Source organism: Antechinus flavipes, chromosome 6, assembly GCF_016432865.1.
Source record: "Antechinus flavipes isolate AdamAnt ecotype Samford, QLD, Australia chromosome 6, AdamAnt_v2, whole genome shotgun sequence".
NCBI lineage: Eukaryota > Metazoa > Chordata > Mammalia > Dasyuromorphia > Dasyuridae > Antechinus > Antechinus flavipes.
Window position 1 is genome coordinate 82,971,847 of NC_067403.1, and position 24,113 is coordinate 82,995,959.

A 24,113-nucleotide genomic window follows, 5' to 3' on the forward strand; every position below is an offset into this window, starting at 1 on the left:
TCAGAGGTCAAGCTTAGGAGGAGTTAAGCCCTTCAGATGTGGACTTCCAGGGACCATCATTCTTCATTCATTACCCAGCTTGGTAATGCTGCCGATTTCTTCAGCTTCCAAATACAAAACTCTACATTTACTGGGATTGTTTTCTGCCCTAATCCCTTTAAGTAATCTTTCTCTATTTACTTTTCCACCTCTTTCCCAGAAAACTATAATCCAATTACTATTATCTTGGAGTCTGGAGGTGTGTTAATGGATTGCCTTCAAGCTATTCACCAATTTTTATAACTTTCCAGAACATAATTCTTTTTTCTGGTCACAATTGCTTTATACAAGGTGTCCCAAAAGACTTATTACAGTTTTAAGTTATTAAAAGTTTAAAGTATATGTGGTGGTCTCCATTAGAACGTAAGTTCCTTGAGGGCAAGAAATATCTTGCATTTGTGTTTTCATACTTAGGGCTTGGCATTGTGCTTGGAAAGTAGCAGGCATTTAATAAATACTTTTATTAATTCATTCACTGACATAAGGAAATCCTAAAAGTGCATTGGGAAGCCAGGAAGATAAATAATATCATACATAAAGGGAGATGACCACATAATACAAATTTCGTATTGTAAGTGCTGGGGCAAATGCAAAGCTTGAGAAAACAATGTAGGGTCAAATTTGTCACCTTCTTGGAAGAGGTGGTTCTTGAAGTCTTGATCTGGTTCTTGATGGAAAAGTAGAATTTAGAATTGTAGACAGAAGGGACAAGCAGGAGGTTAGGGAGAGGGGAAAGCAAGGAAAATTAAAAATTGGGATGAATATAATAAACTTTAATTTATCTATCAAAACTATCAATTGAAAATTGCAAAGTAACTATAGAAATATGTGAAACTTAGATATCTGGCAACCCCAGTTATTTAGAATACCATGGAATTTCAGGAAGTAAGAAATAAAAGCCCATGAGCAATCACATAATAGATATGTATAGAAACATGGAATAGATACTTTATTCATAAAAGTCTACTAGACCCACTCCCCATCCCAAGAAATTTACGCATAGACAATTCTAATCAGCAATGTAGCTATAAGTTCAATGAGAGCTAGAGCAGTTTTTATCTAAATGTTAGGTCTCCCTCAGCATCTAGCACCAACAATTACTTTGCATATAACTTTGCATATAAGCAGTAAATGCAAAAGATGGTGCTATAGGCAAATACCTAGAAATGAGGTCAAATAGCATAGACCCTAAAAGAACACTCTCCCCCTAACCCAAATGCAAAAGGTCCAAACAACACCACAAGAGTGGCACTCTGGACCCTTTTTTTTTTTTTTTTTTTTTTAACTGCTGTTTCAGCTGCTTTCTAACCCCGGGGATGCCTTTATCCCTGATATCTCCTTTCTGTTGTTGAGTTCCTGGCTGAAACTTTAATTTGAGGAAGGGTCATGTCCATCTGAGCTCATGGCTCTCTCAGTTCTGTTCAAGGCTCTCCAGCTTCCATATCTCTACCCTCAGGGTCCATCCTTTGGTGAATTCCTGCCTGGAGCCTTCATTTGAGGAAGTGCTAATCCTGCTCACTGCTTTCCCAGCTCTGATCCAGTCAATGGATTTTTTCACTTTGGTTATGTTCTTCACACTGCAGACACTTTTGCCTTTGTGCCCCCCCTTATAGATTAGTTCCTGCCTGGACACTTCAATCAAGGAAATGCTCTCCTGGCTCTGATCCACACTCAAGACTTTTCCGTCTCTTTTCCTGCTGCAGCCTTCTCACCTTGGAGATGCCTCCCTGCTGTGGGCCCCTACTTGACTGATGAGTTTTCTCCCTGAAAACTTCATTTAGGTAAATGCCAGGCTAGTTCTGTTCACCCAACTCTCATCAAAGAGTATCTAGGTCTTTGAACATCTATCCCAGCTTCCTTCTCATGTTAAGGCATGTGTCCATCCCATGGCTTCCCTCTACTAACAGGCGAGTTACTTCTTAGCATTTAAATTTGAGGAAATGCCAAGGCCAGCCTTGCACACTGTCCTCCCAGCTCTGCACCAGTTTCTTTGGCCTATTCCACCTTAATCCCAGTTGATTTCTGTCCCTACCCTCCAGTGTACTACTTTGGTGAATTCCTTTCTATAAACTTTTGAGAAAGTGCATAGTCAGCCAGCTCTTCCTGACTATGAACTTTTATACTCTTACCTTTTTTTCAGGTATTTCTTCCACCTTTTCCACTCCTTTTAAAACTGTCTTATCCCATGAATATGAAAGCTCCTTAACAACAAGGCCTGGCTTTCTTTTTGCTTGTATTTTATTCCAAGTGCTTAATATAGTGCCTAATACATAGCAGCAAATACATAATAAATGCTCTATCTAGGGACAAATAGGTCCAAACCACTTAAAAACAGTCCTAGCAGTATATTTTAAGAACTGATTTTATAATGATGAAACAATTAAGAAAAGGCTAAAACACACAATATACTCTATTTTATAGAAGAGAGGAAAATTATGTCATACATGTTAAAATATTTCAATACAAAACAATTAAAATAAGGGTTTTGTTATGTCATCTAAAGTGGCAAAATATTAACTGTCTGAACAACTCAGAATGAGGGTATCAGATAGCTGAAATTTTAATTCATTAAGATCTTCAAAATATCAATGAATAGGACAGGAAGATGTATAATAACTATATGTAATAACTTGAAAATTCTTAATTATCTTATTTTTCAAATTATTTTAAAATATAATCTACCCTCTCTCAGAATACAACTTTTATTTTAAAAACTACTTTATTCTATCCACATATCCAGAATGAAAATTTTAAATTAAAATAGCAATTTATCAATGGTTCTCCTAATCATTAAAATCAGCTAGGCCACTTTCAAATGTGTTTAAGTAATTTATAAAAGAAGAGTTCCTAAATAAATATCTTTTAGCCTGTAACCTGGCATATTTTGTATCTCCAAGTTTTGTTTTTTTTTTTTGTTTGTAATAAAGCTTTAGGTTTTATATCATTCCTCAAAAATCTAAATTAATATGAACATCTTACAGGATTCACTAAACTCTTCCATGAAGCATCTTTAAACTCCTAGTTGCCTTCTGTCTCAATTTTATCTTAACTTAGCGTCATTCTGAGGTATTTGTATTTGTTAATTTGCATATATGGTAACACTCACTTTGATATATGCCTCATTGTAACACAAAGTAACTGAATTTTCAAATCTCGAATCAAAGGAGAAGAAATTCTGACAATCCCTATATAGATGGAAAAGCTTGAAATAAAGGACTGATAATAAACAAATTGTCATCTGGAACTATACTAGCTAAGTTCTAAAAGGATCCTCAAATAAAGATATACTTTAAAAAGAATGACTCTTTAAGACCACCTACCAAATCACAGAATGATTGTGTTCTGCATCTGGGAAGGGAGCATCTAAATCAATGGATCTTGAAATAGTCAAATATAACTAATTTTTTAATATATCACATATTCCAATATACTGTTAACTTATAAGTTCCATGAACTCATAATATAGCTTATTTAAACTTTGCTCTGCATAGCATTTGCTGAATATATACAACTGCTAAATTGAAATGAATACTAATCACTCACATTATATAAAATCACAACTAAGTGAAATTTCCAGAGGTCTTCAGGAGTTAACACAAAGATTAAAGCAACAACAACAATAAAATCCCACTTATTATTAAGTTTTAAAAAGAAAAAGTGAATGAAATGATTAAAAAAAATACCTTAAGGGATGTATTTGAACTGGAAGATTTTCTGTCCTCATCCACAAACAATTGTAATTTCTTCATATTTTCTTCAAGCTCATCCATGGTTTCTTGATTTTCTGCTGCTTTCTCCAAAGTATTACTCACCATTAGTTCTTCTGAAGGGGAAAATGTATCATCACTGTCTTCTGATTTCATAACATTATGATTTTCATCTATTGTTTCTTCTGGATCTATTTTGAGAAAGAAAAATAGGATTGAAAATAAATTGCAAGCCAATAACTTGGCAACAAATTCGTCTTTTTTTTAACTTAAGACCTTTAACTTTTTTGACTTGCAAAATGGATTAAGCTTAAAAGTATAGTTACTTTAAGTAGTTTTTAAAAGTAATCTATAAAAAAATATTTACAGAAAATTCATATCCAACACACCAAATAACTAGAGGAAATATCTTATGCTTTCTAATAATTCTGTCTCTAAAAGCCCTAGTAAATCTTTTGAGGCTCTGATAGTATTCTATGAACAATGGGCAGAACATCAGGGCCTCCTGCCACCAGGATCTGTATGTTTCAACTCTACAAAGCTTTCTCACTTTTTCCAATGTGGATCTCTCTCAGGGTTACTTTTACTTTTAGTCAGCTTTTTACTATTTCCTATATCTTTAGTTGGAGTCAATGTCTACTGTTATGAAAGACTTGAGAACTACAGGGTTTTAGATAGCTATCAAAGCTCAAAAACTTTCAGTTTACTGGAGGGCATCAGTTTTAACTTAACAGTTCAGTCCTGAAATCCATATTAAAAAGTGGAACCAAAACATGTAAGCATGTAAGCAAGTGAACAATGACAGCAGTGATCATATCTACAAGTCTAGATGTTATACAAATAAATCATAACCAACCAAAGCAACATGACTGATATTTGCAAAATGAAATTGTGTCTTTTGTGTGTCATTATAGCAAAAAGATTTTTTAATAATTTTCCTTGTAGTCCAGCCCTCTGTTATAATATGAAGAGATATCTTTGTGGAAAAGAGGTTCATCATTTCCATTTAACAGTTGCTAACCAATTGTCATGCAAAAGGCAGGCAAGCCAACCTAGCTGAAGCAGCGGAACACCCTGAAAGGAAGACAGGATGGAACTTATCAAAACAGTCAAATAACGACCCATCTTCCGTGGAATCCTGAGGGAAATGACTTAGAACCCCCATACCAAAGAGCTGTGGGAACAGCAATATCCCCTTCAAACTAGCCTCTACAGCTAACATCACCAATAGCAACAGCAGCTGACTAAATACTAGTGGCAGGCCACCAACAGTCAAACAACCGCTCTGGGGATAGCACCCAGCACCATGCCCGACAATCAATCCTGCTTCCAGCCTCACAGATATGATTGGAGGAGATGGCTTCTATGAAGAAGAGACCAGCTATTCCCAGTACTTCCAACAACCCCTTGCCTCTTCCAGAGCAGGTGAGCCAACCTAGCTGAAGTGCTAGGACCCCCCAGGGAGCAGGATATACCAGGCAAGCCAAACCACTCCCAAAACCAGTGCTTCTCAGAATCTAACAGAGACAGTTGAAGACTCTGAACTCAAAAGCTTTAGGAATAATGCTGCTTCTGGCCAATGTCAAATGGTTTTGATGATGTTAATTAAACTATTCCTTCAAACATCAAGGCTCATCTTGTCTTTTGCTATTTTGGGAGTATTTCATGCTCTCCCTGGAATATTCAACTCTGAATAGGAAAATTCTGCATTTCAACTTATTTAACTCAGAGACCAAGTGACAAAGTGTAAGATAGATTAAGCTGTCTCATTCATACAGAAGAATGATGAATGAAACTGCATCCTACAATTACTCAATATTCTGAGAAAAAATACCACCCTTTATAATTTGAAATCAGGTTATAACCCAATTAACTTTTATCAATTTAGCATCTATTTCTTTGTACTTGTATAGTTAACTAATTGAAAAGAAGCATTTTAAGATTTTAATGATAAATATGAAGTCTTAGAAGTAATTTTTGTTTATAATATATAAAAAATAGGAAAAATATATTTGTACCGTTTTTAGAAGATCTTTCTGCAGATGAAGGGAATAGGTAGTCTCCAAGATTTTCAGTTTCTGGTAGCTGGTGAGGAATTGATAATGATGTCCGTGGGCTTGTTAACCACGGACCCTTAAAAAACAATATTTCAGGGATAAGTTTTAAATAATACACTAGAAGAGTTGAGCCTAGTTTGTGATTCAGTCTCCAAAGAGTAATTTTAACAGGCCAAGTTCTTTGATTTTCTTTATGCTTACTTAAAAAAAAAAAACAACAAAAAACAAAAAACTGAATCATTGTTTTAACATTTTTTTACACTATACCATAACCCCTAAATAACTCCCCTTTTTACCTTTCTTTGTAATAAAAACATTTCGGCAATGTTGACTGATAAAACAACTACATCTGAAAGTTTATGCCAAATTTCACCCCCACTCTCTAAAGAAAAGGGGAAAGATAAGTTACATTATCAATTCATCAGAACTAATATCGGTTATCATAGTTGTTAATTATATTATTGTAATCATAGTGTGTATTTTATTCTTGGTTCTGCTTTTTCATTTTGTATCATTCCATGTAAGTCTGTTTCTCTAAATTTCTCATATTTGTCTCTTTGTATAGCAATATAATATTCAATTATAATTTGATTTTATATAATTTGATATAATTTATACATAAATATAATATAACTGAGTATTATATTCGCATATTAAAATTTGTTCAGCCATTTCCCAAAGGATGGCCACGCATTCTGCTACTGCTATGACTATTTTGTTATACAATAAGATTTTTCTTACTGTCAATGACCTTCTTGGAGTATATGAATAATTGGAGGATTATTAAATAAATTATGAAAAACAGTGAGTTTTCTTATATAATTTCAAATTAATTTCCAGAATAGCTAGGCCAATTCATTGTTCTATCAATACTGTATTGGTGCACCTGTTTTCCTAACACCCTTCTAAATAAAAAACATTTCCATATCAGTTATTGGCAATCTGAAGTAATATTTCATGTGGTTGTTAATAATGCACAATTATTTTTTTAAATGTCTTGTTATGGATATCCTTGATTTTTAATTCATATGCATTTGAAAATTGCTAGTTATCTTTCTCCCCTTTTCCTACCAAGAAAGATGAATGCTTTAACAAAAGATTTTAAAAAGGAAATTCAAAGTCTTGCAAAACTAAATAGTATGCTGATTGCCTCAGAGGATATACAGTATTTCATATCCACAGTTCTTTTCTACATACTTCAATGAGGAGAAGGAACATTTTCTTAACTTTTCATGTGGCCAGTCTTGGTCAGTAAAATGAAACAACAACATGGTAAAACTACAATTAATCTTGTAAAAATTATGCATATTGGAGATTTTTTCTTGGTCTGATTAGTTCTGGTACTGCTTATCTATAATTCTTCACATGATTCTCTGAACTTTTTATAGTCATTGTTCTTATACACAGTAACATTCCATTAAATCTAGTTTTTATCACATAAAGTTTTATTTTTAATATTATGGTTGTCATGAAACTTTTCTGCCTGTGACCTTGAAATACATACTTAGAAGTAGAATCTATCTATGGGGATGGATGATTTAATTACTTTTTTTTTTTTTTAGCATTATTCTAAATAAGCAATTATATTTTTACCATTCTATATTATGGACATTCTAGGCCCAAAGCCCCACAACTCCTATATTTTAATATATATTAACAATATATCTAAAAATCTATAGAAAATATTTTCTTAATAACTCAATTCCAAAATTTCCGTTTTCCTCCAAAACTTCTATATTCTACCTACAGTAGTGATTAAAGCATCATTTGTGTTTTGAAGTCTTAAATTTCTTTTATTAAATTTTATACTCTCTCAAAATCCTTTCTAAGTTCTTTCTGGAATTATCATTTACATTTACATGGGTCAACAAAAGGAAGTAATAGTTACATTTAATAATTTGATATTACATTTAATGAATCATGGATGATTTCTAAGATGTGTTTTGAATAAAGGCTGTTTTATAATTTCCCATGTTCAATATTAACAATTCCAGGTACATTGTTCATCTTCTTGATCCTACTTGATTTGCATTTCTTCTTCTGAAAACAGTTATATTCTTTGATTGCTTTTATCAACTGAAGAATGTCTTGATCTACTATGCTTGTGCTAATTTTCCTTCTACATTTATATTCTCTCACCGTATTGTTTGGATATCAGGATTTTATCATAGATATTCATTGCAAGGGTATTTTCTCTAACCAACAGCAAATGTCCTTACTTTGGATGCAGTGACTTTATTAGGGCAAAAACTTTAAAATTTTATGTAATCAAGACTATTGTTTTGTTGTTTCTACAAATCTCTTGTTTGGTAAAGAATTTTCCCTTCTTTCTCTCCCTAGTCTCCCTGTTCCTCCTGCCCCCGTTAGAGCTATATGAAAGATACTTCCTAATGGGCTCTTCTAATGTTCAAAAAAGTTAGGCCTTTGTATAACTTGGCTTGAACCTGCCACTTACTGGCTGTGTAAACTTAAGCCAGTCCATAACTTCCCTGGTTTTCAGTATTTTCATTTGTATCTTTCGAGGATAAAATTAAAGAGTCTCTAAGGCCCTTCTATCACTAGGTCTATGAACCTCAATTCATGATGGACTAATTAAAGATAATGTTAGTCACATGCCTTCCAGCTCTTCCAAGTAGTTTTTAAGGAAAAGTTCTTTCCCTGAGTTTGTGTTATTAGCTTTCTTAATCATTGCAATACTGCAGTCACTTATTCTTGAGTTTTGCTTATCTAATCCATAACAACTGATTGCTATTTTTTTCACTAGTATGAAATAGGTTAGAAGATGATTACTTTAAAATAAATAGTTTTAATAACTGGTCCTGCAACCCCCTTTAATTATTGCTTTTTTCATAAATCAAGAACACATAATTTCTGAAAAGAAATAGTAAAAGAAATGTATTTTTCTTTTTATATAATGAACTCTTTACAAAAATTAATCATTTGCTAGAATCTAGCTTCTTAAACTGTGGTGCACAATGCTATATGAGGTTTTATGTGGGGATCACAAAATTATGATTATCAGCAAATATTTAATTTATATATCTATTTTATACATCTCTATATCCTGGGTCACATAAAAATTTCTCAGGTGAATAGGGATTACCAGTGGAAATAGTATAAGAAATCCTATGTTAGAGCACAGTAAAATTATAAATACATAAAGGTAGAATAAGTACATTGCTTTATAGACCATAATGCAATAAAACTAGTAAGCAAAACAGGGGACCAATTGTGTAAGATACAAATTTAAATGGAGACTAAGTAATAATACTCATTAACACTGAAGGAAGCAAAGAACAGATTATAGAAACAATTTATAATTATGTAAAAGAGAATGCCGCAGTGAAACATAACAAAAATTTCTAGGTGTAGCTAGCTAGTGAACTTCTCAGAAATTATAACTTTAAAAAAATAAATTAACAAAATAGAGAACATTAATGAACTCAGTATGTGATTAAAAAAAAAAAAAGGCAAAACAATCCACAACTAAAAATGCCCAGGAGAAAAAAATAAGAGAAAATGATAAAAATGAAAAGCTTCTTTAAAGGCTATAAAAGTGCTAAGCAAAATCAAGAGTTGTTTTATAAAAATCTAACAAAATTGATAAATCATTAGCTAATTTTCAGTAAAAGAAATGAACATCAAATTACCAAAAGGAAAAATGTAGTCAGGTGAATTCACAAACAGTGGAAAGAAAAAAAATCATTAAAAATTATATGCCAGAAAAATTGAAAACTGAAAGGACATGATTACTTATAATACCTCCAAAAATAAACAAAACTGAATATAGAGATCTTAAAAAAACAAAGAAAGAGAAACTGGACAGTATATATACTATGAAAATGATATCATGTGTGGTGGTGGGGGTGATGATTGAGAGGAGAGAGACAAAGAGAGTCCAGATAGATCTCCAAGTGAACTATTTTATTTTAAAAGTCCTATTGTAAAAGTCTTCTTAAAGAGACTGAAAATTTATATAACTTCACACATAAGAGTAATATGAACAGATGCTTCATAATTTTTTTTTTTTTTTTTGCGGGAGAATAGGTACCCACAAATGAAAAATGAATTTTTTACTATCAAAGTAAAAGGATTAAAAAAAAAAAACTATTATTCTTTTTTTGCATTGAAAACTATTTCTATTTTTAAATGTTGTGTGTATGGCAAGTGTTCATACATTCATTAAATACCCATCATGAACTAAGATTTTTTAAAGTATGATAAAGTACCTAAATTAAAAATTTGATATTTTCTTATGAAGTTTCATATAGTTTACATGTCTATATATGCATATATGTGTGACATTTTCTAAAAAAGTAAATTTTCTAGTTTTATGACTGAAATTTGTTTGCAAAGCTGTTAACATTTATCTTTATTCGTGTTAAAACAAAAACATGACACGTTATAACAAGAAAAAATTAAAACATATAAAAATATCTTAAAAAGTAAATAATCTAATTTGTTAAATTTCATTTAGTATAAGACAATATAGACTTTAAATTCCTTAAGGGCAGAATACATATATGTTTTATATATGTGTATATATATGTATAATAAATTATATCCTTCTAGCATATACATAGAATGTATTTCAATGAATATTTGATTAAAATGAATAAAATGAGCACCAGTAGATATTTTCCCCAAACACATCCATTTGTCTATACGATGAAACTATATTGTTTATTGCTTATGTAATACCATTATGTCCATGTCCTTTCTTTGTCATTAATAATACAAATGATAAATCTGAGAAACCAAAATTCGAATAATGATGATCAGATGGCAAAGGCTTACATTCAAAACCAAGACTCAATGTTTCAGACACAGTAGTTACCTCAGAATTGGGACTTTCAGAGAGAGTTCTTTGCTCAATTTCTAACATTTTGCCACCCAGCCTCATCAGAGATGAAGGTGCAGAATGTGAAAATTGTGTTTTGGAAAAAGCAGGAACATCCTCCTCTTCTAGTACGTCTTTATCACCCACGTGGTTGCTCTTTCTTAAAATGCCTCTTAGCCGTGGTAAAGGTTTAGCATTAGTATCTTTTTCAAGGTTGCTGATGTTTTCTGTTGAGAAATCAAATATTTCAATTTTAGTGCACAAACTTTAAATAGTAGAGCTCAATGTCAGGGACATACTGTTCCTCATTGGTCATCTCATCTGGATACTAGATACTAAAAAATATGAGTCTTCTTAAGACAAGGATATTCAACAATTCACCTTCCACCAATCCTCAGTTGATATAATTTTAGGTTTCTTTATCTTATGACTGCCCTCACTTAGGCAGTTTTTCACTGCCTCTCCCTTCTATAATAAAATGACTAGAATGGAGCTCAATTCTTTTAGGGAAAACATTATCTGACTTCCAGACAATTAACTAAAAAATGAGATACTAGATACAAACAGTGGAAAAATGGGACATCTGCCTGTAAAACACAAATTTATCTAAAACTAATTTTCTAATATTAAAAATTTTAAAAATCTAAACAGTACAGAAGATCTATTTTGATTTAAAATAACAATTTAGTAGAACCACCACTAAGTACTCAGAAGAACAGAAGATAATTGCATTTAAGGGAGCAGTAAAAAAATGTGTCTTTAGTGACCACCATTCTAGATATTATTACTATTTGTATAAAATGACTTGTCTAATCAATTTTAGTTTTCTAAAGGTAGAAAATTTTTCCAAACCTAAACTGAACTTTTTTTGATGGTTAAAAAAAGGAGAGAAAAAGAGATTTTAGTTGACAAATTTTTAGCAATGCCTATACATAAATACACAAACATACACATGCGTGTGTATATTATAATCCTGTCAATTTCATATTTTCTGTATGGTTAAAGATAAGTAACTTTTTAGCATGACACAGTGGGTCAATCTTGCAATCACCAAGCTCTTCCCTTAATACATACATACTGACTACAAGTCACAACTTTTTAGCATCCCTGGAGACTCTGGAAAATTCAATTACAGACAAGAAGTCTATTTTAATACATTTAGAAAATGATTTTTAGAAGTTCCCTACGTGAGGTCACAGGTCCAGTCCAAATATATGTATATATATTTGCTTATTTCATGGCATAAGCAATTATATTATGTACATTATCCAGTCACACTATACTTGGTTCCTGATTTGTGATGTATTATGTTCATTTCTGGAAATGGCAATCTGAAGAGAACAAGAATGGTAAAAGGTCTCAAACCATGTTAGGTGAAAAACAAGTGAAGGAATCAGAAATGTATATCCTAGAAAAAAGCTGGGAGGAAGAGGTGTATATTTTCTATGAACCAAGGTTAATACACGGAAAAGGAATGATGATTGCACAGGGGAGGAGGAACTGCAGACATGGAGACTCATAGCAATGAATCATTTGCACAATAATATTCTGATATTTATTAGATGTAAGGCTTTCAAATAAATCCTTTCCCTCCTGAATCTTAACTTTTCTCATTCTTACAAAGAGGATAATGCTATTTATACCACCCGTTTCCAATAGTGCTATGAGGAAAGTAATTTGTAAACTTTAAAGGACTAAATGAAATGCTCATTAATATTGTTATATTTAAGACTGATTTTCTCTAATATTATAATATCCAATGGCACCAAATGTTTTATTGATTTAATTAATGTCTCAGGGGGAAAACCTACAATGATATCTCCAGTGGGTGATCTCTAAATTCTTATTTTTAAAAATATTAAAATACTTGATTTTATATAATTTATGAGGTCAGTAGAAAAAGAAAATTATCTGTTCTTTCCTTAAAAATTAAGCATTAATTTCTCAAACTTCTACAAACTATCTGAAACAACAAAATTTAATTGGAGTAAAAGTCAATGAAGACAGTAATGTCTCTACTGGATCTGTATCTCAAAAAGATCATGAAAGAGGGAAAAGAATTCATATGTGCAAAAATGTTTGTAGGAGTCCTTTTTGTAGTGGCAAAGAACTGGAAACTGAGTGGATACCCATCATTTGGGGAATGGCTGACTAAGTTATGGCATATGGATATAATAGAATATTGTTGCATGAGAAACAATCAGCAGGATGATTTCAAAAAGGCCAGAGAGACTTAACATGAATTGATGCTAAGTGAAGTGAGTAAAACCAAACAAACATTTTACACTGCAACAAGAAGATTATTTGATGATCAACTGTGAATGACTTGATCCTTTTTTCAACAATAAGTTGATTCGAGGCAATTCCAATAGGCTTGTGATGGAAAACGCCATTTCCATCCAGAGAGAGAACTATGAAGACTGAATGTAAATCAAAGCATAGTGTTTTACCTTATGTTGTTGTTTGCTTATTTTTTTTCCTTTCTTGTGTTTTTTTCCCTTTTGATCTGATTTTTTTTTTTTTGTGCAGTTTGACAAATATTGGAAATATGTTTAGAAGAATTGGACATGTTTAACCTATATGCTTGCTATTTTGGAGAGGGGAGAGGTGGAAGACAAAGAAAAAAATGTGAAACACAAGATTTTGCAAAGGTGAATTTTGAAAACTATCTTTGCTCGTATTTGGAAAAAATGAAATACAATTAAAATTTTAAAAAATAAACACAAAGGAAAAAGGGGAACAGACAGGGGAAAACAACATTCACTTCCACTGAATTAAAAATCTTTTTTCCTTATTTCCTAATACTCTACAGAAAGACTAAGCAACAATTCTTTCATTTTTGTTTTTATAACATAGGAATAATAAAGCTTTTTGACATTTGCTACTTCTGATAAAAATTCCATTACTTCTGATAAAAATTCCATCATAAAATGGAAAATTATTGTCTAATAAGTTTTTTGGGGGGGAAGGGAGGAAAGGTTGGAGATTTATGATTTTATCAATGTAGAGAGTAATGTCAACTCGCTTCACCAATATAGAATGAATACAGTCTTGAATTTATATCATCTGTATGTAAGAGCTTTGTCTTACATATATTCAATGGTCACACTGTGAATCTGGCTGACTCTAAAGTCCACTTTTTGTACTACTGCCAGGCTGTCTCTGTGATAATCATGGTAAGAGAATTTAACTAAAATGCAAAAATAAGTTTGTTGTACAGTTAAATGAATTAAATCATTTAAATTTCAACATAAATTTAAATTTTGTTTATATGAAATACTAATTAACATGTTATTCTTACTCCGTATGAAAAATTATAGTATTGCTACTTAAATTTTGCTGCCATCTTGTGGTTAGAAATTAATTTTAAACAACTCTAGTTATAGTCAGATCTTGAATATTACAATGTGGGCTTTTAAATTATCTTCCACAAGTATTTAATCCTATCTTGGAACATACTTTAAGTTGTTTTCTCTTCTCAATTTCTGTATTATACAATTATTTTGTATAATTAAAATGTAATTAGGAATGAATTAAATAATTGTATTCTTCAGGGCACTTAAAAGGATGAGGAAAGTGAACAGAAACAAAGATGGTAGACAGATGGTAAAAGGAGGAGGAAAGGTGAACCAAAAGTTGAGAAATTTAAAATCATTTCCTAAAATACAGTTTTGGTGGAGATTTTTTTTCATGCTGCTTTATCAGGCTCTCCAACTACAAATCAGAGGAGTAAAATGCTTTTGTTGCATTATACTTTGTTTTTAACAGAAAAAAATTGGGAAAAGTGTCAATTTTTAAAGACATAATATTCTTGACTCCAAGCAGAAACAATGAAGATATGCCATAGTTTGGACATGAGCAATAGGGGAAAAAAGCCTCAAAAATTTAGGGAACAAAAAAAGATAGCAAAAGCTTTCTGTCTCATTTTCTACCACTGAACTTTTTCCATCCTCTTCATTTAATAAAATGATTGAACATTTTTTTTATCTTAGGGAATAAAATTTCCTCTAGTCTTCAACTCCTATTTGTAACTACTTTTGTGTCCTTAAAAATGCTACATTCAATTAATGATTTTCTTACCAATTTTCTATATTTTCACTCTCATTATTAACCATATAGTTCAAGATTTCCAACATTTGAGAGAGCACATTATTACAAAAGTTTTTTAAAAAGACCCCATTTCTCTGCCCTCCAAAACATCTCACTCTCTCTTCCCAAGATCAAGGCTAAACTCTCCTAGTAGGAGGCACAAACTCTCTGCCCATTCTACATAGCCTTCCTAGACTACCAGACTGTGTTTCCCCTCCTATTCCACTAGATTACCTTCTTGGCCTTCTACACAAGTCATATTGCCATTTTCTTTGTGGTCCCCTAAATGCTCATCCACCTCTTGTGCTAGGAACCATAACCAAATCAATGTCAATATATGTCCACCTAACTCCACTAATACTCTAAGACCCACTCTTTTCTCATATGTATGATTATCATATGTATTAGGATGTTAAGCTCTTGGAGTTTAGGAACAATTTCATTTTTAAATTTTTATTTCAGCACTACATACAGTGACTGACAGCATAGCACAGTAAGCACACATCAAATGCTTTTTATTTATTCCCTCAATCATGCTCCTTTACTTCCTTCTACAGTGACTCCTTTACCCTGGTTTAAAAATATGCTCAGGTTCCCCTTATCCTAAATAAACTCTTTTGACCTGGATCACTTTTTTTGCACTAACAAACTTTCAAAATTTCTGCCTCTACTTCTTTTCCATTCAATTACACTCAATCCCTTGTAAACAGCTTATCTCACAATCATTCATTCTATCGCACTGAAATTATCATTTCCAAAGTTAGTACAATAAATACAATGGTTTTTTCAGTCCTTATTTTCTGTGACTTTATACAGTATATAATTTTACCAATTATTCTCGCTTGAGTCATTACATTCTCATGGTCCTTCATAGCCATGATATCTTCTCTTTCTCTCTCATAGTCTGTTGTCTATTTTTCTTACTGCTCCTTTTTCATCTCCTAAATTCTCTGCTCTGGTTCTTCATTGAAGGGTGTCTCCAATACCTTATCACAATGTGACCCTGAATTCTTGAAAACTGTCTAGAATACAATTTTGGGAAATCCTTCAAGGATGCACTGTATAATGGACTGTCTCTACTATCTAGAGAACAAACACAGACTAGCTAAATTTGGAGACATTTATGACCAGAAAATTGGCAACTAGATGATACATGTTTTTTACCCAAAGGTACAAAGAGTTGCAATATGAATAAATAAAACTGATTGACAAACGTGACAAATCTTTAAGCTGAAAGATTAAGTGAGCAACATCTTAAATAAGATACCTGATGATACAAATTTGACTAATCTAGGTGTAGATCTTGTTCTCATTTCTTCTTGTTCAATTTCCTGATCTCTTCCATGAAACTTCGATAAAATCATTCCAAATTCCTCTAAAGTATCTGGTCTTGCTTCTTTTTCCGTTTTCGTGGGGAATGTAAGCAAGTCTTTTGTTATGTTGTTATTTGTTGTCTTTGTTTTCAAAAAAGACACTTTTGGAGAACTCTTTTCTTCATCATCTGACACATAAAAATCATTAGTAAGATTTTTAGTAGCTGACTTTTCATCTACTGATGTATCAGAAAAACCTCCCAAAGAACCTGAGAAATGAAAGAAAAGAATTTCAATGTTTACAATGCAATTAAAAAAAAAAAAAAAAAAAACATAAAAAAGTCCATTGTGACAAGACATTAGCTTCAAAGGTAAACAAGATTCAATGACAAGCAAATGGTATTTACTTGATACCAATCTACCCCACTAAAGCAAGTTAAATATTGTGGTGTTCAATTGTGTTATGGCACTTCCACAATTCATGTATGGATTTATTACAGTGGTGGTGTCAAACTCAAATAGAACTGAGTCACTAATCCATAAATAAGGATCCTTGAAGCTATATACTGATTTAATTTTAAAAAGTAATATTACCTATGGCTTATTATTAGTTTTGTTTACTTTCTTAAATATTTTCAAATGATATTGTATTTTGGTTGAGCTGCTTTTAGGAGTATTGTAGGTTTCAAGCACATATAGATTGCAAGCTTGATACATTTGTATTAAGGATGACTAAAATAATCATCTCTCATAATACATTTAAAATAGTTTTCAACTCTTAAAAATTAAACTCATAAACAATTTTACTGGGTAACTGTCAAGTACATATAAATAACACACTTTGAAAATTTATAACTACTATTTCACCAACCTGATCATTTTCTACAAAATTAATGGTGGTTATATTTAGTTCAAAAAATTCAGGGTTACCACCCCAAGTGTAGGAATCTGTTTTTACCTTTTGGAAATTTTTTTTTGGGAAGCTTGAGAGGATTCCAGCATTAAACAGGTGAACCCTCAGCCACCTCTTTTCCCTCCAGCCTCAGAGCAAACATCTTTTTCTACTGTCTCTATCACCCCCAACTACATTATCTCCACCACCCCCAACTACATATCTAAGCAATCATTAAGATATTAAAGAAAATCAGTAGGTCTTTACCAAAATGTTATGGACAAGCCTCTGTTGCCCAATTGAATTGAAATAATTCTATATAATTTAAGGTGATACAAAAAAGGGAGAGAGGAAGGAAACTTATAATAAACTAGCATACCAACATCATCACTGTCAAAATCATCTGAGTAATCCTCACTTTGTCGAGATGTACGAGCTGAAACTGCTTTCTGTAATTCATCCTGAAATGATATAATTCAGTAAGTTTCTTTTCAAATATAAAGTTCTCTTATCTAAATACTACTTCCTAACAGAACAAATGATGCTCTTCCAAAATAATTAACTTGTTCTTAACTACGACTTAGTAAGAAATTTGAGTTTCTGTCTTTGTTACAGACATGTGTTGGAATCCTTACTAACTGCTAACTAATTAGAGTTGATCTAATCTTACAAGATTTTGGCCAGAACCTGAAACAAGGTACTAAATAGAACTAATTAATACAAGGCTTGTGTTCACACCTTTACTCATTGGAGTTACAAGTATGCCAGCTTCACAAAGTAAACTTTCTAACTTCAAGGGAGTCCACACCTCCCTTAAAGCTCTTTGGGCCAGAGAGCACTATGGGAGAAAACCCATAATCCCATTCTCTTAGAAGAGTCAGATAAAAGGCCAGCGATGAGGGATCTAAGACAGAATACATTTTTTCCTCTTGGCTGGCTGGTGGCAGCCGAAGAGTTTTCAGAGAATAAAGCTACGAGTGGAAAGTTCAGTGGACAACCAGATTCATCTTCATCTCACACCACTGTAGTTGGTGGCTGGGCTCCCCAGAAGGAGACAAGAGAGACATTCCATCTCTGTGTTGGTTGGAGGCTGAAGAAAGCAGAGGCAGAGGCTGAAGGACAGAACCTTTGGATTTGGAGATACTCGGAGGGCCCTAAGCTAAACCGGCTGTGTTCTGAGAAGAACAAGAATTCCAACATTTGAACTCATAACAGACATGGACTTCATAAACACTGTACATTCAATGGCTTAGTCCACAGATACAGTAAATTGTATAAAAATTGACAGGGGAAAACTTAAGAAATCACCAGGAATCAGCAACAAGATCCTTAAACATTACCAAAAAAGGTATTTAGAAACTTGATGGTTAATTCATTAATATTTTAAAGGTTTATAGTTAGAATATTACAGCCCACAATAATCAACTAAAATCTATAAAAAATAAGTATTTAACCCATATATAGATGGTCCCCTATATAAATACCACTTATGATCACAATTTCAGATTATCTTTGAAGGTAACCAAAATTGAGAGGCTGCTTTGTAAACATTTCTTAGTATTGGAATGAGGGGTTCCACACTATGATTTACTTAAGTTAAATCATTTTGTAGCTCAAGATAGGGTACTACTACATACCTCTCTCCAAATTCTTTCATAAAAAGTTCCTCACTCTGTTGCTTCTCCCTCTTATTTCTGCTTATGCCCTTTGCATCATCTTAATATTAACTATTTTGTGTTATGTGCAGAATAGAGGTGTACTTGAACCTCCTTTTCCTCTGTAGCTTAGCTTTTCTTTATCTTTTGATAGAAAACTTGGAAGAGGACAAAAATTAAACTTTCTCCTCCTTGTCCCTTTAACAAGTCATTTCATCCTAGTCCTAGCTAACTCCAATCAATCCCCCAAATTCTGTCACATTCTCTACCTAGATAATGCTGAGGAGGGAATGAAATAAGTCACTGATGCTTCTAAGCTACAAGGTGTTTAATCAGCTTTATAAAAACTTCAGGCAACTTGAGCCAGCTAGTCAAACTTTATAGTCTGTTTCACCCTTTGTGCTGAAACACCCCCCAAAGTCTTTTCAAGTTAATATCTCTTTTTCATTGTTTCACATATAAATTTAATAAAAATTTAAAATAACTGAATTTATTTTACCTGGAAAGTAGTTCTTTTGGTGATTTTTGGACTTTTGGTATAGGCCAAAATAGTGCTATACAAATCATCAGACATGGTGATTTTGTAAATAGGTTAATAAAGTTGTTAATTTTTTCTCTTGTTTGCGTTACACAATGGCCAGTATTGAGAATGTTGATTCAATCTATATGAGGAATTAAAATATAGGGAGATAAGAGCAAAAAATTAGATTTTACACATTTTGTTCAAAAGATACATAAGTTATATGTGAACTTCATTATGACTACATTTCACAACCTTTTACTTTTTTTTGATCTGGACCTATGGTTTTATAGTGAAGGAAACTCCTAGTATTAGAATTCCTATAAGGAAATATCCCTTCCAATGTGGATTAATTACTGAGTTTGAAACTTACACATTATGAGGTTAAGGAATTTGCTTGTAGTAGCATAGTTACTAAGTCCATGCTAAAGGCTGAACTGAAACCAAATCTTGCTAATGCCCAAGTTAGATGTCCCTCTACTAGATAATGCTGCCTCCTTTGACATAATTAAAAATAATAAAATGATACTTTCATAATATATGTGCAAGTATTCTTACAAAGGCTTAAAATAAAAACAAAGCCAAACAAGAACACAAATTATACTAATGACCCCATTTTTGTGAAAAAGAGGGGACTAAAGAACTGTATTTAAGAGATCTAGAATATGCTCTTCTATTGCAACTAATGTGATCTCCTTTCTAATTCATGCCCCACAAACCAAATACAGAAATAATAAAATCACTGAGCCATACCTTACTGAGCTAGAACTTGTAACTGCAAAGCAGTATTTCTTTCCTTGTACTCTTAATTGTGAAAAATTGTCATAAACATTTTTATGTGAAATAGTTAATTCTAGAGCAAAACAAAAGACAATGTTCCTTCTCCCCACCCCAGGTCTTTTGAAAGATACCTTTAAGATATTTTTTTCTAAAAGTCTCCATTCTATTTCACATCATTTATGAAATATGTTGGACAAAAGGTCTAATGTATAAGGTTTTCCAGATAGACAGGAACAGAAAAGTAACCTTTAATAGAAAGTTATCTTACCCTCTCACTAAACATCAGGTGGAATGATGAGAACTCTGGATTCAAGTCAGAACACCGAAATTCCAGTTTTAGCTTTGTTACTTACAATATCAGAGAAAGTCATTTAAGCTCTCTGAGTTAGTGTCTCTATCTGCAAAATGAGGAACCTGTTCTAGTCTTCAAAATCTTTTGAAGTTTTAAATTCTATGATGAATTAATCATTTTATTCATACTGGTCACAGCTCTTCCTCACTGAACTAAATTATCTCTGATACTTTCTGGCTCTTAAAACTCCATTTCTCTAAAACCTGGCTTCTAATCTGCTCTGCCATTTACTAACTGTGACTTCTGGCAAGTGTGACTCCCTCTCTCTCTCTCTCTGGTGTTGTTTCCTCAGTTAAAATGGTGGTTGGAGTAGATCTCCCAAGTAGTTCTTTCTACAGCTAGCTCTGAATATTTTAAAAATCCCATACTGAAAAGACCCACGTGATCACTTATTTGAATGTATTACTCTCCTCTATACTCTCTGACAAGCTTCCAACTTACACTTTATCTCTAATATTCATCACCTCCAGGAAAAAAAAAATATTATGTATAATTCTTAACTGTACTATATAGCAGCCCTGGTAGGCACGCTCTGTTGGGGTCCGTTGTCTCTATTGTTGGCTGCTTCTAAAGGAACTAAAAGTCATTTCTACTCTTTAAGACCCCCAATTTCTTCCTTGGGTAATATGAGAAAAGTTACACTAGATGATCTCCAAGATCCCTTTGGTGACAAAAACCTCTCTCATATCCTTTGACTTGGAGTTAGACACCATTTGTCCTCTCTGAGGTCTTCATTTTTTACCTATAAAAAGGAGTTGTTCTATATGGGGGGCAGGGAACCTTCAGCCCACAGGTGGTATAAGGCCATCAGAGGCAATGATGAACTGATAGCTAGGTACAACAATCTCCTACTGCCTTGAGTATTTTAAATTGATAATTTTGTATAAATTGTGGATGATGTTATAACTATCCAAATGGCCCTTGGAAGAAAAAAAGGTTCCCCACCCCTGGTCTATATGATGTCTAAGATCCCTTTCGGTATCTCAGTAATCTCTGGACCCAGGGACTTTAAGAACACTTTCTGGGTTTCAGCAGAGAAACAGATTGGTTTAAGTAATCTCTGGATCCAGGGACTTTGAGGACATTTTCTGGGTTTCAGCAGAGAAACACTGGCTTACGTAATCTCTGGATCCAGGGACTTTGAGGACACTTTCTGGGTTTCAGCAAAAAAAAAAAAAAAAAAAAAAAAAAAAAAAAAAACTGGCTTAAGTAATCTCTGGATCCAGGGACTTTGAGGACACTTTCTGGATTTCAGCAAAGAAACAGATTGGCTTAACTGCCCTGCTAGATTTTAAGTCAAGAAGAAATGTTTTCAAACTCCTCATTAAGATATTCACTTCAGGAAGCTCAGAAAGTCATTTAGCTGCTCTGAAACTCAGTTTCCTCACATAAAATAAAAACACCTAACTCAGAAGGTGGTTGTAAAGTCCATGTGAGATAAGTGTAAAATGTTTGCAAATGTTAAGATACAATATCAGTATGAGCTATCATATTAATTTGTCATGCTTTAGTGGGGGAAAAAGCCAATTTTGGAATAAGAGGAACTGGATTCAAATCAAAGGTTAGATGTGCAAAAATAATGTGGATAGGTACTACTTGGAATAGACAATGCTTAAGCCTCTTCCAACTCTGAATTTAAGGAATTTTGGATCCTGACTCTATAATTACTATCTGTGTGATCTTGAAGTCATTTGAAATTGTCTGGTCCTCACTGATAAAAAAAAAATAGAGGACCGAACTAAGGTAACCTCTGAGGTAGCTTCCAGTTTTAATGGTCTAATCTGAAGAACTTCTGAATCTGTTAGGCTATGAGGGCTATTCTCCTTGGCTCTGTGGATTTCACAGGGTATTAGACTCGAGCCCAAAGGCACTTATTCACAGGACAGCTACCCTACCCCCTCATTTTGCAGATAAAGGAACACTAGAACGTGACCAAATTCCCCAGGGCAAGTGACCCTCCAGGTGGGATTTTGAACTCAGGCTTTACGATGCTGCCTCCCACCCCCACTCCACCCTTTCCTCCTCTAAGCTTGACCTCCAAGATCCTTGTCTGCTTGAAAGGTTTGGCCACAGTAATGAAATAAGCAGAAGACATCACCTGGATAGTATAAGCAGATTAAGGCTCAGGTCTCTGGAGCCAATAACAAGATATAGCTCTAAGTCCCAACTCCCATACTTTTTTTTTTTGGGGGGGGGGGTCCTGAATTTCAGCACAGTTCTACCACTGGTCAAGCAGGTGCTACTGCGCACTGGCGGCGGGAGTTTCTACATTCGTTCCCTAAGAAGAGCAGCCCTTCTCTGCAACACTCACAACGAAGGTCGGTACTACTTAATTCTGCACACTGACTACAGACTGTGTCTCAGTCCCCACCCCGCCCCCTCTCCCCAGGAGCCCCCGGTCAGGTAGGTCTGTAGAGTGCTTGGCACCCCGCCGGGCATCCCCACCCCTCCTCCCACCCGGGACTGCTGCGGCTCGTGAGCCCGCCCCGGAAGCCCCCCCCAGCCCACCGGAGCCTCGCGGGGAGCCAGCCCCTCCACCCCAGAGATCCCGCGAGGCCGGGGTCGGGGCCGCGTACCCACTCCCGTGGTGGCTCCCCGGTCTCACTGAGGTCCGGGAGTGGTGCGTGGGTGAGGCCCAGAGTCCGAGCGTGAGGGACTCGGGGAGGTCTGGTCGTCTCTCTCCCCGCGGCCTTGAGGCCAAGGCTGGACTGAGTTCTCCCTGCAGTGTGGAGGCAGGAGAGGGGGCGGGAGCTTGTTAGTTGCTCCAGCAACGGAGCAAAGGGGAGGAAATGAACTCACAACTACTGGCCTAGTGCTCACCCCTTTCCTCACCCTCCTCTATACTCCCGCCCACCAGGTCTTTCTTACCCAGCCGTTGCCAGGGAAACGAGGTTGACATAGGAAGTGATGTCACGGTAGCCGATTTCTCCCGCACGGCGGGACTCAGCTTGTGCCTCTTTTTGGTTTCCTAGTCTTGGAGTCGCTGGCCCCGCCTCTTTGCCTCGGTGGGAGGGATGGCGAGAGAAGGGAGGAGTGTGGAGGAAGAGGCCCCGGAAGGGTAGAGGTTAGGCCCCGCCTACCTCCGGTCTGGCTTAAATGTCTGCCACTGGTTGGGATGAGAATGCCAGAAAGTTGTAGCAATCTGACTGGATGAACTTCTGAAATTCCAGAATGTTAGAAGGGAGAACCAGGCAGGTCAGCGGGTCCAGCCATCCCGGGGGTTACATGTCCGGGAAGAAAGGGAAGCCGCAGTGGGGTGGTGACTCATCCAAGGTCACGCACAGCCACTTGGGCGGAACTAGTAGGAGAAAAATCAGGCCCGATGGCGGGGCTCCTCTGCAGAACCCCGAAGTTGGAGGGGACTCAGGGATTATCTGGTCCACGAGGACTGTAGCAATAATATATTCTACAGCGTAATAATAATCGCCACTACCATCATCATCATATCTAACCAGTACGGTAGCAAAAATGTGTTCTACAGCGTAATAATAACCACCACCATTACCATCGTCATTGTAGTCGTCACCGAAATCAGATCTAACCAGGATGGTGGCAAGAATGTGTTCTACGGCGAAATAGTCATTATCACCACCACCACCGTTATCACCACCATCATCATCTAACCACGATGGCAGCACGAATGTAGTCTGCAATACAATCATCACCATTACTATATCTGCCTAGAATTGTAGCAAGAATGTTTTGGTTTTGTTTTTGTTGTCAAATGACTTGCCCAGGGTCACACAGCTAGGAAGTGTTAAGTGTCTGAGGTCAGATTTGAACTCAGGTCCTCCTTACTTCCGGGCTGGTGCTCTGTAGTATAAGCAGCTCCACTGCGCTACTTTGCTGCCCTGCAAGAATGTTTTCTA

General features: G+C 34.6%; 1 protein-coding gene across 9 annotated transcripts in view; it reads right to left on the reverse strand.

Moving 5' to 3' along the window:
* The window catches only part of MAP9 (microtubule associated protein 9), a 65,653-nt gene extending 41,852 nt beyond the window's left edge, over window positions 1–23,801 (reverse strand). For 2 of the 9 annotated variants that reach the window (XM_051966989.1, XM_051966983.1), the window contains exons 1-8: window positions 22,821–23,047; window positions 19,092–19,254; window positions 17,317–17,398; window positions 16,000–16,314; window positions 10,641–10,870; window positions 5,765–5,879; window positions 3,723–3,937; window positions 668–706 (exon numbers count right to left, since the gene is read on the reverse strand). In XM_051966989.1, the coding sequence (XP_051822949.1) occupies window positions 668–706; window positions 3,723–3,937; window positions 5,765–5,879; window positions 10,641–10,870; window positions 16,000–16,314; window positions 17,317–17,398; window positions 19,092–19,166 (1,071 nt within the window). In that variant the 5' untranslated portion in view covers window positions 19,167–19,254; window positions 22,821–23,047. Of the gene's footprint in view, window positions 1–667; window positions 707–3,722; window positions 3,938–5,764; window positions 5,880–10,640; window positions 10,871–15,999; window positions 16,315–17,316; window positions 17,399–19,091; window positions 19,255–22,820; window positions 23,049–23,112 lie in introns of those variants that run through there. The other 7 variants (XM_051966990.1, XM_051966987.1, XM_051966984.1 and 4 more) reach the window with 6 other exon arrangements.
* Window positions 23,802–24,113: the final 312 nt, after the last annotated feature.